This window comes from Bos grunniens, chromosome 23, assembly GCF_055505025.1.
Source record: "Bos grunniens cultivar Pamir isolate PY7600 chromosome 23, Bosgru_T2T1.0, whole genome shotgun sequence".
NCBI classification, from domain to species: domain Eukaryota; kingdom Metazoa; phylum Chordata; class Mammalia; order Artiodactyla; family Bovidae; genus Bos; species Bos grunniens.
In genome coordinates, this window is record NC_141187.1 from 18,438,540 (window position 1) to 18,453,766 (window position 15,227).

Genomic DNA, 15,227 nt, shown 5'->3' on the forward strand with positions numbered 1-15,227 from the left:
GGGCGTTGAGCAGAGCTGCCGGCGCGATGGACGCAGAAAGCCTCTTGCTGGCCCTGGAGTTGGCGTCTGGCAGTGGGCAGGGCCTTAGCCCGGACCGTCGGGCCTCGCTACTCACTTCTCTCATGCTGGTTAAACGTGACTACCGCTTCGATAGGGTCCTCTTCTGGGGCCGCATCCTCGGCCTCGTCGCCGATTACTACATCGCTCAGGGGGTGAGCGAGGACCAGCTCGCACCGCGCAAGACCCTGTACAGGTGGAGAGGGCGCCCCGACTGGCCAAGGCCGCAGGGGGATACTGAGGGGAGGGCTACCGGGCCGGGAAGGGGCGAGTGGGAGGTAGGACCTAAAGGGGCGGGTTCCAGAAAGGGAGCGGGTGAGATCTGAGAGAGCAGCCCCGGGAGGACACCTGGGGAGAGGCGCCAGAGAAACTTAGAGGCTGATGATGGCTTAATAATGGAAGCGGGGCAAGATGAAAGCTTCCGGAGAATGAAAACCCAGAGTAGAAGCCCTGTGGTGGACCTAGGTTTCCGAAGAGAAAATTTGGAGGAGGGTCCAAACTAAAGTTTGGCTTTAGTTTGGAGAAGGGTCAGAAGCCTTGAGGGGTAGCGGGGAGCTCTTTGAAAATGGGTCCTGAAGCATTTGGGGTGGAGGTGTTGGCTCATAGGAGGCACTCCAGGAAGTAGTGAATAAATGTGGAATGGAAGGGAAGGGATTTAGAACTGAGGCGATTTTCCTGGACACTCCATTTAGGACCATCCACCCTCCTTTTGACTACCCCGTTGATGGGGAGCTCCCCATCTTACAAGCGTTCTGTTCAGGCTGAAGAAAGTTGGAGACTTCATTTATCTATCCATGCAGCAATCCAACATTGACTGAATTTTTCCGTGCTAGACCTGGGGTTAAAAAGATGGCTAAGACTCTCCCTATCTCCAATTTATTCACACCCAGCAATTACAGCAAAGCATCTGAAAACTAAGACAGAGGTGTACACGAAGGGGAGGCAGGGTGTGACATTCTCCTGGAGAGCATCTTTTTTTTTTTTTTTTTTTTGCCTTCAAGATCTCAGCTTTAAGATCTTATTTATTCCTTTTGCATTTTTTGGTAAATTATTTTAATTGGAGGCTTATTACTTTACAATGTTGTAGTGTTTTTTGCCATACATTCACATGAATCAGCCATGGGTGTACATGTATCCCCCATCCTGAACCCCCCCCCCCAACCTCCCTCCCCATTCCATCCCTCTGGGTTGTCCCAGTGCACCAGCCCTGAGCACCCTCAGGCATCGAACCTGGACTGGCGATCTGTTTCACATATGGTAGTATGCATGTTTCAATGCTATTCGGAGAGCAATTTTAAATAAGATTACTGAGATCTGAGATCTGACCTGGAGTTCTCCAGGAAGGAGCTGGGGAAAGGCATGCCAGTCAGAGGGAAAAACTGCAAACTTGCTGGCTGGAGCTCACTTGGGGTGTTTGGGAGAACAGAGGGTAGGCAACCAGGACAGTGGCAGCCTAGGGTGTTGGTTGTCCATAGGCTATGCAGAGCCACTGAGGGCCTTCAATCAAGAAGAGCCTGCTCAGACCTGAGTGGGCAGAAGGGTCTGGAAGTGGGCAAGCATTTGGATGTCTGTTGCAGACTTAAAGGAGGAAGGAATGGAGGGGTGGGGTTGGAAAGATTTCAGTGGTAGAAGTGGCAGGACTTGCGAATAAATGGGGAAAGGTGAAGAGGAGATCAAGGTTGACCTTTCCTTCCATCTCAGGCAGCTGGGTGAGGGCTGATGCCATGCACTGGGAAGAATTCAGGAGGTACTAGGGGAGGCCCAGCGAGTTTGGTGTCAGGTGCCGTGGGGCAGAGTGGTAAGGAAGCATGTTAAAGTACAGAGCTGGAGTCCAAAAGAAAAATTTGGACTGAAGACAGAGATTTGAACCTCACTGTATTCCAATAAGTTTTTATTTCTCCAGCACCTAGTATGTGCTAGGCATTGATCTAGACATGGGGAATGCAGTGCTAAAGTCCTTGTCTTCATGGAGTTTACATTTTAGTGTGTGTGCAGAGGGGAGGGAAGGCAGACAATAAACACACACACATATACTGCATACGCTCAGCATTGGTGCTAAGTGCTAAGGGAGACACGGAATACAGGGTGGGGCACTATTATAAAAAGGGAGATCTGGGATGGCCTCTCTCAGGAGGTAACATTTGAGAGGAGACCTGAGGCAACTGAGTGAGCTATGTGTTTATCTGAGGGAAAAGCATTCCAGGCAAGTGCAGAGGTCCGGAGGCAGGTGTGTCTTTAGTGTACTTGTGGGATTCTGTAGAGGCTAGTGTGTCTAGAGAGGAGTGAGTGAGGGGGACCACTGCACAGCATGAGGTCAGAGAGGCCGAGACAGTCGTGCAGGGCCCTGTGAGTGCTTGGCTCAGTGGGAAGTCACTGGGAGAGTCTGCACAGAGTCACGGTCTGGCTTAGGTTTTCCCAGTTGGGTGGGGACCAGACCAAAGCGGGAGCAGGTACGAATATGGGGAGACCAGTTAGGAAGCTGCTGTGATATTGGGCGAGAGTAGGTGGTGGCTTGGATGAGGGTGGAAGCAGTGGAGGTGGTGAGAGGTGACTGGATTCGGGGTGTCCACTAGGGAGTAGCTGGGGTTCTGGGAGTCAGGTAGGTGAGACTGTGGAGACAAAAGAGGGGTAAGAATAGATCCTTGGAAACACTTAAGGCACTGGAGAGGAGGAAGGGGAGGTGTCAAAGGAAGCAGACATGGAAATGCACGTGTTGGCTTGTAGGTCCCATGGCTGGCCTTCAGAGCAGTTTCTTGGGGTCCCAGGGGTGGAATCCTGGTGCAGTGGTCAGAGTGAAAGCGGGGTGGGGAGGAAGGGCTCTGGCAGGGCAAAATGTTCTTGATTATGGTCCAGAGTTGGGGAAGAGGAGGGGGGGGCAGGAAAGGGGCATTTCCCAGAGGGGCATGGATTTGAGGACTGTTAATTTTATAAAGCTGGGGCATCTTCATGTTGTGAAGGAGCCAGTGGAGAGTGAAGCGGGGAAACAGAGCAGGATGGGGATGTAGGCACTGGGTGGATGAGGGAGGAGTGGGCGGACACCCCTCCTGGGAGGGTGTGAGAAAGAAGTGACGGGGCTGGCGATGCCCCTGAAGCTCTCAGAGGAGGAGAGCTCCCAGAGCCTGGGCCGGGAGAAGCGTGGAGGAGATGGCTGTGTGTCAGCTCAGCAGGTAGGCTGAGCATGGCTGTGGGCCCTCTGGAGCAGAGGGATCTGAAATTAAGGCAATTCAGCTTCCAGAAACTCATCTGTGGTCTCACAATCCAGCTATGTAGGAAGATGCTCTTGGAATCTTGGCAGACTGAAGCTTTTAAGAAATTAAGTTGTATGTCATCACATATGGCGTGGGGTACACCACAGGCTCTTGCAGCTTCTAAGGGGGAAAGATGTGACTCCCAACAGCCTTTCTTGGGCCTCAGCCCTTCGGGAGAAGGGGCAGGGGCAGGATGCTGGAAGGAGAGGAGTTAGAATTGGGGTCATGTGGATGTTGTTGGCAGCCTGAACTGCATGGAGTGGAGCCTCCTGCCTCCCGCCACAAAGGAGATGGAGACACAGACGTCTGTGGTGAAGGGTCGCTTCATGGGGGACCCCTCCCATGAGTACGAACACACTGAGCTGCAGAAGGTGAACGAGGGGGAGAAGGTCTTTGAAGAAGAAGTAGTGGTGAGTGAAGATGAGAGGAGGAGGGCCTGAACACAAGGGGCTGGGCTGGTGGACACTGTGGTGGCGGCAAGCACGGTCATCACCACAGCCACTGGGGCCACCGGGCCTGGGGCGCTGGGTGTGCTCGGCCCTGGGCCTCCGTGCCGGCCCCCTCGCTCCATCCTTGTGGCCCTGGGACACTGGTGCATTGCCTCCAGGGGGTGGAGAGGAGGAAACCTCTGTTAAGTCACCTGCCCAGGGTCACATCACTCCTGAATGATGACAAGGTGGCAAGGGGATGGGCAGCCGAGTCTTGGGACAGCTGGGTTATGGGGCCGGGGCTAGGAAGAAGCGGGCTGTGCATTGCTCTGGGATCAGGGGATGTGCACAGGTGCTTATATTTTTGTATAGATTTGTATTTTACTAGATAACACATTCAAGCTGCCCAGGTGGCACTAGTGGTAAAGAACATGCCTGCCAATGCAGGAGACATAAGAGATGCAGGTCCAATCCCTGGGTTGGGAAGATCCTCTGGAGAAGGGCATGGTAACCCACTCCACAATTCCTGCCTTGGAAACCCCATGGACAGAGGAGCCTGGCGGGCTACAGTTGATAGGTTTGCAAAGAGTCGACACGACTGAAGAGACTTAGCACACACACACACACACACATGAAGATAATACATTCACTTGAAACTGTTAGCAATTACTTTTAGGAGATAGGATTATGAGTGGTTTTAATTTTCTTAGGTATATTATAAAATATCTCCATATTACCCAGATATTATACAGTAAGCATGACAGGTTTTATATTTTAAAACAGCAAAATAAGCAACATTAAAATATGGGATTGCATGGTTGGAAAATAACCCAATTTCTGAAAGTGACAAACCTGTGATTCAAAATCCAACCTTTGCCCTTGAACGTGGGTGAGGCCAGATGCCTGGGTCTAGGTCTGTGATGCTTCAGCTGCAACACCCTGCCTGCTGGACAAACTCTACAGCCTCTGTTTTCTCTTCTGTAGAATTGAGACTTGTACAGGTTAAATGAGGTGCCATTTTTTTTTTTGGCCTTGCCATGAGGGTTGCGGGATCTTAGTTCCCTAACCAGGGATTGAACCCACGTCCTCTGCATTGGAAGCACAGACTCTTAACCACTAGACTGCCAGGGAATTCCCAAGGTGATGTATTTAAAGCACCCAGCCTAGACACTTATTAGTTCCCATCTCCTCCTTTGTAAACAATTCCAATCAGCAGCCCAGGGGAAATACGTGGCTGAATGACTCTGGGGTCTCCCAGTGACCTTTTCCCTGTCAAGTGCTATTTTCTCCCAAACATCTCTATGAAGTCCTTTTGTTTGGGTTGGGGTTGCCCTTGATACTGATTCTAACCAAATTTCATCTGTGTAAACATGTTACAGTATGGGGTGATGTTTGAGAAATGATGTTAAGTCAAAGAGCAGGACAAGAAACTATATAAACTGTAATTCTAACTTTCCTTTGAATATAGGCATAGGAAAAAAAGAATAGAAGGGATTATACCAATGTGTTATCAGCGATTACCTTCAGCAAGTGGGATTAGGAATGGCTTTAATTTTCTTAGGTATATTATAAAATACTTCTATATCACCCAGATGTTCTACAGTCAGCATGATAGCTTTTATATTTTAAAAAGGCAAAATAGGCAACATGATGACAGAATGGTTTGTTTCTGGACCGGTATATAAAACACTGTTAATGGTGTCTGCTCCCAGTGAGAGCAACTGGGGGACCAGGAATGAGATGAGACACTGCTTTTTATTATTTTTTAAAAAAAGTTTTAAATATCGTACTCACCAGCAGTACGTATTACCAATTTAAGAAAGGACGGGAGGGAGGGAAGGCAGGCAAGGGCTTCACTCATGGTGAATTTCCATGCACCTGGCATCTCTGTGTGATGACCCAGGTCAGATGGACATGCAGAGGGCCCTTGCACAAGGCGTGACTGACTGGGCACAGCACCCCAGCGGGATAACTTGTCTCCTGTCTCCTCAGGTCCAGATCAAGGAAGAGACGCGCTTGGTGTCCGTTATTGACCAGATCGACAAGGCTGTGGCTGTCATCCCCCGAGGTGCCCTCTTTAAGACCCCTTTTGGACCTATCAATGTCAATCGGACCTTTGAAGGTAAGTTCTCTTCCTGAGCACAGTCAGACACATGTCTGGGAGTCCAGGGGAACCTACCTGTTTTCTCAGAGAAGGAATAACTGTTGCCACATCACTTGGGAGGAACTGCCGAATGTCGTTACTGGACCCTGACTCTTTTATGCCTGAGTTGAGTGTCTGGCCACCTGGGTTTGGGGGTGTGTGCGGGGCTGGGCTACCCACATTTCCCCACGCTCCTCCCCCGTAGTCTGTTCTCATCGCAGGGGCCGAGCCGAGTTCTGGCTGAGAGAATGCTGGTCCCTTTCCGCCCTTCAGTTCCCCATCAGTAGCTGACTGAACCCTCTGCAAGCCCCTCCTTGTGGTCTCCAGTCAGAGAGGGAAGGGACTGTGGAGCTTGGGGATGACCATCCCTTCCTACCTGCTGCCCCTTTGTAGGACTGTCCTTGTCTGAAGCCAAGAAGCTGAGTTCTTACTTCCACTTCAGGGAGCCTGTTGAGCTGAAGAACAAGACCTTGCTGGAGAAGGCTGAGCTCGACCCGTCCCTAGACTTCATGGACTCTTTGGAGCACGACATCCCCAAAGGTAACAGCCTTTGGTTACTTGGAGGACATTGGATATACCCCCAGGTCAGAACAGTGGGCCATACCACCTGCCATTCCCTCTTAAGAGTGGGACCCACAGCCTGGGTGGGAACTGGGAGTTCAATATGGGGCCTTGAGTAGGAGGTTCCTCCAGGGCCCAATACAGGGCTCAGCTCCAAATGTTTGCAGACAAAAGGATTGTCTTCCAGGTGCTTCCACAGACAGGAAGTCTCTCTTGATTTTTATATCAATCTTGAATGAAGGCAAGTTGGGAATTTCCCCCCATCAAAACATCCCTGAAAACACTAGCCGTATATACATCTTCACGGTTGGTTTTGGGGTTAGATCCAGTGCTTGGCACATAGCTGGTGCTCGGGGAGTAGGTGCCAACTGGCCTGCAGAGGACCACCTGCTAAGGAAATGAGTTCTGTACGTCTGCTCCTGCTAAGTGTGCTTTTAAATCATAAAACATACAACTTCAGAGGCCTTCTCGTGCTTCAGGGCCCACCTGGCTCAGGCACACAGCCGGCAGTTGGTGGGGGTCAGAAACCCCAGTTCCTCCCTGGGCTCCACCAGTAGAGATGAGCACATCCTTGGAAGATGCTCTTGCTGGGCTCTGCATCCCAGGACAGGTGCCAGGCTCTGGGCATTCAGGGGCCACACCTTAGGCACTGTCTCAGTACCCCTGCTTTTTTCCCTCCCCATGCTTGGTGTTCTGAGAGCTGGAGGGATCTGTTGTTGATGATGGCAAAGACAATGATACTAGGAACTACTCATAAAGGCAACGACACTGCTTACTGCATGGCAGGCACTGTACCCAGTCTTTCCCATGCCTCATTTTTTTTTCTTAGTTCATTTTAATCTTCACAGCTGATCTGTTAGATACTATTATATCATTATCCCCATTTTACAGATGAAAAAAAAAACGGAGGCTCAGAGTTAAATCCAAGGACACAGTATGTGTTAAAGCATTAGACTCCAAGGCTCTGGCCTTAACTGTGGTGTCAAGCAGATGGTGTTTTCAGTGGATGATGGGAATCGCAGGACAGTAGTCACCCCCATCACTAGGGGGAAACATTTCTGAGGAGCAATGAGCAACCCAGTTGGGCTGGAACTCAGGGTAGAGGTGGGACCGCAGTAGTCGTTAAACACAAGGGCTCTGGAACCAGAAAGCCTGTGTTGGAACCCTGAATCTGCTGTGTACTACCTGGTCACCTCAGACAACTCCCTCAATTTCCTTGTGCCTCAATTTTTAAAAGGGGAAAATTGATATTTTCTACCTCATTGGGTTGTTATGGAAATTAAATGAAATAACAACACATATACAAAACATTTATGATAGTGCTTAAGACATTAAGGACTCAAGTAAAAATCAATAAGTATTACTGATACTGTTTTCAGTAGCAAAAAGCCTTAGAGGGGGGTTGGGCAGGCTAGGGAGGGCCCAGAGGGCCAAAGGGTAGGATGGTTTAGTTGCTCAGCTGTGTCCGACTCTTTGTGACCCTATGGACTGTGGCCCGCCAGGCTCCTCTGTCCATGGGATTTCCCAGGCAAGGATACTGGAGTGGGTCACCATTTCCTGCTCCAGGGGATCTTCCTGACCCAGGGATCAAACTCACAACTCCTGCATTGCAGGGAGATTCTTTACCACTGAGCCACCTGGGAAGCCCTAGGAGTAGACCAAGGCAGGAGGAGCTGCAGATCTGCGATAACAAGGCAGTGGCAATGAGCAGATGCAGAGGGGCAAGCCAGGGCTCTGGAGGCCGTTTTGGGGCTACTGCAGTGCCCCGGGGGCCGGGCCATGGGTCACAGGTGGCTAAGGGCTGCCAGCAAAGAGTGGCTACGCTGGCCTCCACCACACGGGGGCACCAGAGTCAAGCCTCCCTGAACATAGACTGGGGGTCCCAGACCTGGCAGGGAGATGGTTATAGAGGGTGAGAATTTCTTAACCATCACACTTTCCAGATTCCCAGTACCTCCTCCAATTCTGTGCTCCCCACCTGACTAGGGGCTGGAGGGGACTGCACATCCTTGGTTGGTAAAGGGAGTTAGGAACACTGTGGTGGTGGGACCCAGTGCCAGGGCCTGCGTGGCTGACTGAGAAAAGTCCTCTCAGCACCCCTAATCTGGGGGCAGCAGTCCCTCCCCAATTTGGAGCATGGCTGGAAAGCTCTGCCCAGTGCGGACTTCTCAGCCACGGCAGCAGGGAGCCCAGGGCCAGTGGATGAGGCTCTCCCTTCAGAGTGCTGGGTGACTGTGGAGGGCGAGGGGTGGAACAAGGGGGCCTCCTCCCCACCCCCCGCTCCCCCAGAACCTAGACTTCTTGTACTTACAGTGGGCCTCAGGGCTGAGAGATCAACTGATGATTTGACACCCCAGTTCCTCCCCGAACGCTGCCTGTCCTTAGTGCTGGAGCCTTAGGAGTGAGGGACTCCCGGAGTCTCCTGTGTCGGAGGGCTGGAGGGGAGAGATGCTCCTGGCCTGACTTTGGGAAACTCCACAGTTCTGGGCCTCCAGCTCCTCTCCTCCCACAGCCACCACCAGAAAGCCTGCAGGAAGTCTGGCCGGGTTTTACTTAGGATGGTTTGGTGGGGCCCATGGTATGGCGATGGAAATATGGCTGGCTGGGGAGAGCAGACACTCTGACTCTACTCCCAGACTCCTTGCAATATCTGCCCCTGAAAGAGCAGAAGGAGCTGCTGGGAGGCTGCCCCACCAGGCAGACAGTAGCCAGAATGGCTGGGTTGCTAAGTGAAGCAAAGTCCCAACGATGAGTTCCCTGGGGCACCAGTACTGGCGGGAAGGATGGGATCTGCCCAGATAGGATCAGCTTCCTTTCTGGGTCTGAGGCAACTGTTGAGGGGAACCCTATATCACCTGTGAGCAGGAATGGGTCAGGCAGTCCCTGGGACTCCTGCTCTCTGTGGCCACATGGATTGGCCAGGCACTCAGCAGCTGGTCCCTGGACCACCCTCGGCTGGAGAGAGGATGTAAGAATGTTGCCTGGAGCCACTTGTGACCTCCCGAGCTGTCCCACTGTGCCATGGGGTCTGTGGAGTTCTGTGGGAGTAGGGCTTTGGCAGCAGAAGCATCCTTCTGGCAGACGCAGGGCAAAAGCCAAGAGTTCACTGAGCTTGGGCTGCTGGTAGGTGAGACACGGAACACTAAGTCAGGATGCCAGATTTCTGGGCAGTACTCTGCTGTTCAACGCTCCTTAACCGTCTACGCTGTCAGCAAATAGTCACTGAGCAGCTAGTACGTCCCAGGGACAGGGGATGCTGCCGAGAACAAGGCACCATCTGTGCCTCACAGGCATTTGGGAAGATCAAACGAAACAGAGGATGGGAAGTGGCAAGGTAGAACAGCAGGTGCCGCATAGGTGTCCTGGGAAGCAGAGCACGCGGGTGGAGGGCAGAGCGGCTCTCTCTGGGCTGGAGCAGAGATCTCAGGGACTGCCAGCTACAAAGCAGCGAGGGCTCCAGCACAGTGCCCAGAGTAGGCAGCAGAGGGCAGCAAGGGGCCTGCCTGCCTGGAAAGCAGCTTTTAGTAAGTGATGGCTGGGAAGAGGTGGGGGACAGGGGAGACAGCATTGGAGAGGGTGGGCAACGCGGGGTCTGGGATCAGCCCTCTCGGAGGGGTATGCAGGTGGCACCTCCCTTCCAGCCCAGTGGAGGTTCAGGTGACAGGTGCTCGGCCTTCTGCACCAAGGGGCTTGGCCTTGCCTATCAGTAAGACTGGGAACTCTTTGGCGTGTCCCCGCCCCCACCCCCTCCCATGTGCTGTGGCCCTGGTGTCGGGGAGTAGTTGCTCTGAGAAGGGGCCTGGGGCCATTTGTGTGTGTGTGAGACAAGTTGTGCGGTGCTGGTCTGAGTGGATTTAAGCCATTTACCGCCCCTGGACAGCCCTGAACTCCAGCCTGGTCCAGTCTCCTCCTCCAACTTAATCTCAGAACTTGGCTGCCTTTCTTTCTGGAGGGCAGGGGAATGTAACTATGATGAGCATCTCCCAGCCTGAGCTTCCCACGCTGGCAAGGTGAGTGAGACCCCAAGGCCCAGGAAGATTCCTGCTCATGCAGGAGGCCCCATTCCTGGTTTACCAGCTTGTATCCCACCACATCCTCAGAAAAGAGAGCTTGTGGAGAAGACTGGCTGCCAGGGGGCTGGAGGGAAGGTCTGGAGAGACAGGAGACAGCATGGGCTGCTTCCCCTAGAGTCCCAGTGGTGGCGGCTGGCTGGGCCCAGCCTTGCCAGCAGCTGCAGTAATAAAAGTGGGTGAAGGTGAAGCAAGAGCCTGGCTTCCCAGGTAGATGCTACGTGACTCCTGGCACGTTGAGAGTATGTTTCCTGGGCGACAAGCTGAGCCAGGGACAAGCAAAGGACAGAAGTGTGACAGGAATGCAAGGGAGGGAGGAAGTAGTGTCACTGGCTGGCCAGCCCTGCACACACCACTTCTGTACTCTGCCAGCGCCCTGGGCCTGCATGGCACAGATCCCCAACCCTGGTGGGGGAACCCTGTTTCTCCTTGCTCTTGCTTGGCCAGTGTAGGGGGAGCCCCTGATGGGCCTGGCCCCTCCCCCACCCACTAGAAGCAAGAGGTGGCCAAGCCCTAGGTGGGCAGGCTGGTACCGGGAAAGCTAGGACCATCCTTGCTCAGGGTATGCCAAAGCACTGGTGACAGGGAACTGCTGTGTGTGTCTGGATGGGGGACTCCAGTTCTTTCTCCAGGGCAGCATTTGCCCCAGGGTGAGGGGGCGGCGGGGCTGTAAGCTGCCTTCTTCGGGTGGTCAGAGCCTGACCTTTTTCAGTTCCAGGGGGCTGTGGCTGTGGACTCCTGGAGCAGAAAGGGACTCCCCAGATGCTGCTGCGGGGACTGGCACAGGGAGCTGACAGGGCTTACCTTCCGGGGGTCTGTGTTCTGGACAGAAGCTGCATACGGTGTACTGGGAACACTTTGTCCTGTCACACCCCTTCTCCTGTTACCCCTAGGCCATCTGTTTTTTGGAATGAATGACTAGCAGAGCAACAGGCTAAGGCTCCAGAAACTGCAGGCAGGTTTATGAGGTGGAACATCTCAGGGATCCAGAGAGGCATGCTGCAGGAGCTGAGGGAGATACTCCCCACTTCTCTGACCACCCCCACCCTCCCAGGCAGTGCCCAGTCAGAGCTCTGGGAACCCAGGGACACTATTCTTTCTCAATGCTATCTGGCTGGCACTGAGGGGGCCTGGGGGAGTGGGGTCAAGCCTACACTGTGGCTTCTGCTTCATCACCTCACCCTTGGCTGGTGGTGCTTGGTGCAGGCCACCGCACAGTGCCGAGGTGGCCCCTGCGTGGGCACCCCCCAAGCAGGTTAAGGCCACCAGACTACATATACCCCAAAAGCTCTAGCTTTGACCTGGGCAGGTGCTGGAGCCCTGAGACGGGCTGAGCTGCCATCAGGGCAAAGGGTGCCTGGTGGTCAGGTCTCCTGTAATCAGGGTGGCCTCTGGTGGGTGGGGCCTGAGCTCCAAGGCTGCTGGGTGTGGAGTGACCGGGGTAGGCCACGGTTGGAGGCGGCCTGGGGGCAGCGGTGCAGCGGGAGCCAGGCAGCCGGGCTGGGCTGGCAGCTGATGAAGGCCTCGGCGCAGTTCTCAGTGCATCACTGGCTGGTCCAGCACCAAAACCTTCAAAGCATTTGCCTTTCTGGCAGGGGCTGGGGCAGAGCTGCGGCTGGGCTGGGAGAGGCCTCGGCGCAGGGGAATAGAAGCTCCAGATCTGCATCCAGGGGCGATTTTCCCAGGCTCCTTCCTCCCACACAGCGGCTCCCTCCCTTGGTTCTGGAGCTGTATCAGGCCCTTCCCGCCAAGTCCTCGTGGCTGCACGACTCAGCCCCAGGCTGGGCTGCTCCCGTCTGGGGAGCAAAAACCAGGGCAGAACCCAGGACAGACAAAGGCTTATTAGCTGCGGCCCAAGTCCCCTCCCACTAAGGACGGCTCTCAGTCTACCAGCTGCCAGAAAAGGGCTATTGAGCTGGAGGCCTGAAAAGGCCACACTTTTATGTGAGCCTGGGCAAGTCTCATCCATCTCAGAGTTAAGCTGCTGGGCCTGGAGCAAAATTTTGCAAGAGAGGTGAAGCACACCAGGATAGCAGGCCACCAGCGAGCCCGAGTGCAGGAAAGAGAGGAGCCTGGCGTCTCCCCGGCCTAGCCCCAACCCCACTCCGCCTGTGCATAGGTGACCCAGCTTCCTCCCCCATGCAACCTGTCACTGGACTTGCTGACAGGAACAAAACGGACTGCTTTGAGTTCCACCTCTTTTCATTTCCTTCGCCCTCCCTCTGGAAGTGGCTTTAATGAGCAGTGAAATGGCTCAAAGGCAATCAGGAGGAGTAAAGCGCCGAGATAATTAAATTGTCTTCCCCTTTCCCAGTGGAACCTTCACGCTCAGGCCTAGCTGCCTGGAGCTGGGGTTTCCGCACCCCCGGTGGGGCTCTGCCCCCACGATGCCCAGGCCTTGTCCTCTGCTGCCTCTTCCCCACCCCCCAGGGTCTTGGAGTGTCCAGATGGAGAGGGGCAACGCCCTGGTGGTGCTGCGCAGCCTGCTCTGGCCCGGCCTCACCTTCTACCACGCTCCTCGCACCAAAAACTATGGCTACATCTACGTGGGCACCGGCGAGAAGAACCTAGACCTGCCCTTCATGCTGTAGGCGGGCCGCCCGTGGGGTGTGCAGAGTCTGAGCAGTATTTTCATAAAGGCGGTGAATCTGGTCGGTCTGTTCTGTGCTGCTTCCCTCCCACCTCCACCTCCATCTGGTGTCCAGGCTGAGGAGAGGCCCAGCTCTAAATAGAGCAAGTGGCAGAGGGCTGGAATGTGCTAACAAGAGAGAATGGTGGGAGGAAACGGCATGGGGGAGGTGACAGCCAGGAGGCCTCTGAGGAGGGCAGCTTTTTGGACTCAGAAGAGAGCTGCACGTAGGCCGGGCAGCCTAACGAAAAGCCAACGGCTGTCAACGAGGAAGGGAACCTGTGTGGCCGTGAGCTCCGCTCGGTGCGCCCACGTGGCCCACCACCAGAGCCCAGTGACTCAATGCGCAGTGACTGGCCAGAAACGGGCTGAGCCCCCCGCGCTCCCCAAGCAGTGAGCACACACCCAGCGGGGGAGCACAAGCCTGGTTTATAATATTCCTCTGGACAAAGGGCCAGTGCCCCAGCCCTGAGCCCAGGCCAGTCGTGAGACCACTGCAGCTGCGCAGGGTCGCCTGCCCCATCTGCCCCCAGCTCCCAGCACCGTGGTGGTGCAGGTCCCGGGCACTGGAGGAGACCTGCCACCCCCCGTGCCATCTGCACTGGAGGAGCCGGGCCGCCCTGGTGGGATGGGGTGGGAGTGCAGGACGAGCTCAGGCTCTCAGGAGGCCCTGCTCTCAGTCAGTGATACAGCACCAAAGGCCTGCCCGTGTAGGAGACGTTGTCCTTCAGGAGGGGGGACCCCACAGCCATGCGAACCTTGTTCCAGCGGTGGCCTTTGTTGTAGATGGGCTTGACGGAGCGGGGAGACCAGCGGGTCAGGTACCTGTTGGGGGAGGATGGGAGGCAGCCATGAGGGCTGGCAGCCCAGGATGCGGCAGAGACCACGGGCACGGGCCCCTTGGGCTGAAGCTGCACTTAGTCAACCAAACACTTTCACCAGCTTTCCTTTCTTGAGGAGAAGGGGCTTTTCCTGGGAGCAACTGCCCAGTGTGCTGTACACAGATGGGCTGGGCTCTGGCGGCCGCATGTGTGTGTGGCCACGTGCTCGCTTGTCTTTATGAGTTGCCAGTGTGTGTGCGTGTATATCTGCTGGGGGAGGAGGCAGAGAAAGAGGCTCCTCAGAGAGCAGATCGACCCTCTCTGGCCCAGTCGGGAGAGGAGAGGCTGATGTAAGGACTTGGAGGAATCCCTCCCTCTCCCCCACTTGGCTCACTCCGCCACCCCAACCCTCAGGGAACAAGCCTGGGCAGCCACAAACTGGCGGAGGACCCCTGACCCCTGACCCTCAAGCAGGCCATGATGGGAGCCAAGGGTGAGGGCCCATGGGTGCAGACGTAGCCCAGGTTCATGTAATACAAGCGGGGATGGGGAAAGATGGCTGTCGCCCACAGTCCTTTGGCCTCCTTTGGGGATGGCAGGGCCCTGACAGTTCCAGGAAGAGTGGCTCATGCCGGCTAAGACTGGGGTTTACTCTGTTCAGAATGAAATTTGGATCCTATCCAGAGGCCCACCCTTCGTCCTGAAAGCTCAGCCTCCGCAAGGACCAGGATCCTCCCCTGCTTCCACACTAGGTTAGGGCTCAACCCAGTGCCTCTAGAGACCCTCCTCTGAGAAGTTTTAATTAAAAAAATGAATAACGATGGCTGAAAATTTTTAGATAAGAGTGAAAAAGTTAAAAAAAAAAAAAAAAAAAGAGTGAAAAAGTGACTGCTAATGTATACATTTCAACTGAGCTCCCCTGGACCTCTATCTCCTGAGTTCTGAGGAAAGGAAAGCTGTAGGGCTGCACGCCACGTGCGAGGTGGGCAGGCAAGGGCTTCCGACGACCACTGGGTGGCTGTCAGCCCCCAGCAGGGAGGTCTCTGTGCAGTGAACTGGCCCCAGAGCCACCTCTGCTGTGGCTGGTGGTGCTGGGACCTAGCAGGGCCCTATGCTGGTGTCTCCCTGGCTTCAGAGCGGGTGAGTGAAGAGGTGGGATGTGGAAGCAGGCTCCTTGGGATTGAAGATCCTGAGGCACACCAGGCTCTCCAGAGTTGCTGCCCTATTGCACTCCTCCGCCCACCCTGTCCCTCCCACCCTGGAGAGACCC

General features: G+C 54.7%; 2 protein-coding genes across 10 annotated transcripts in view; one reads left to right on the plus strand and one right to left on the minus strand.

Moving 5' to 3' along the window:
• Nucleotides 1-13,159, plus strand: RSPH9 (radial spoke head component 9). Of its 5 annotated transcripts, none has more exons than XR_015153240.1 (5): nt 1-253; nt 3,550-3,715; nt 5,726-5,855; nt 6,319-6,416; nt 12,938-13,159. XR_015153240.1 is itself a non-coding variant. In XM_086371826.1 (5 exons), the coding sequence occupies exons 1-5, from the start codon at nt 27-29 to the stop codon at nt 13,096-13,098; spliced, it is 879 nt and encodes a 292-aa protein (XP_086227952.1). In that variant the 5' UTR covers nt 1-26; the 3' UTR covers nt 13,099-13,159. The 5 variants fall into 5 exon arrangements, 4 of the variants coding, with proteins under 4 accessions (XP_086227952.1, XP_086227949.1, XP_086227951.1 ...); XM_086371826.1 differs by having other exon boundaries at nt 6,270-6,429; nt 12,903-13,159; XM_086371823.1 differs by having other exon boundaries at nt 6,270-6,416.
• The window catches only part of MRPS18A (mitochondrial ribosomal protein S18A), a 23,230-nt gene continuing 14,637 nt past the window's right edge, over nt 6,635-15,227 (minus strand). For 4 of the 5 annotated variants that reach the window (XM_086371828.1, XM_086371827.1, XM_086371830.1 and 1 more), the window contains one exon: nt 13,547-13,961. In XM_086371828.1, the coding sequence (XP_086227954.1) occupies nt 13,954-13,961 (8 nt within the window). In that variant the 3' untranslated portion in view covers nt 13,547-13,953. Of the gene's footprint in view, nt 6,825-13,546; nt 13,962-15,227 lie in introns of those variants that run through there. The other variant, XM_086371831.1, reaches the window with a different exon arrangement.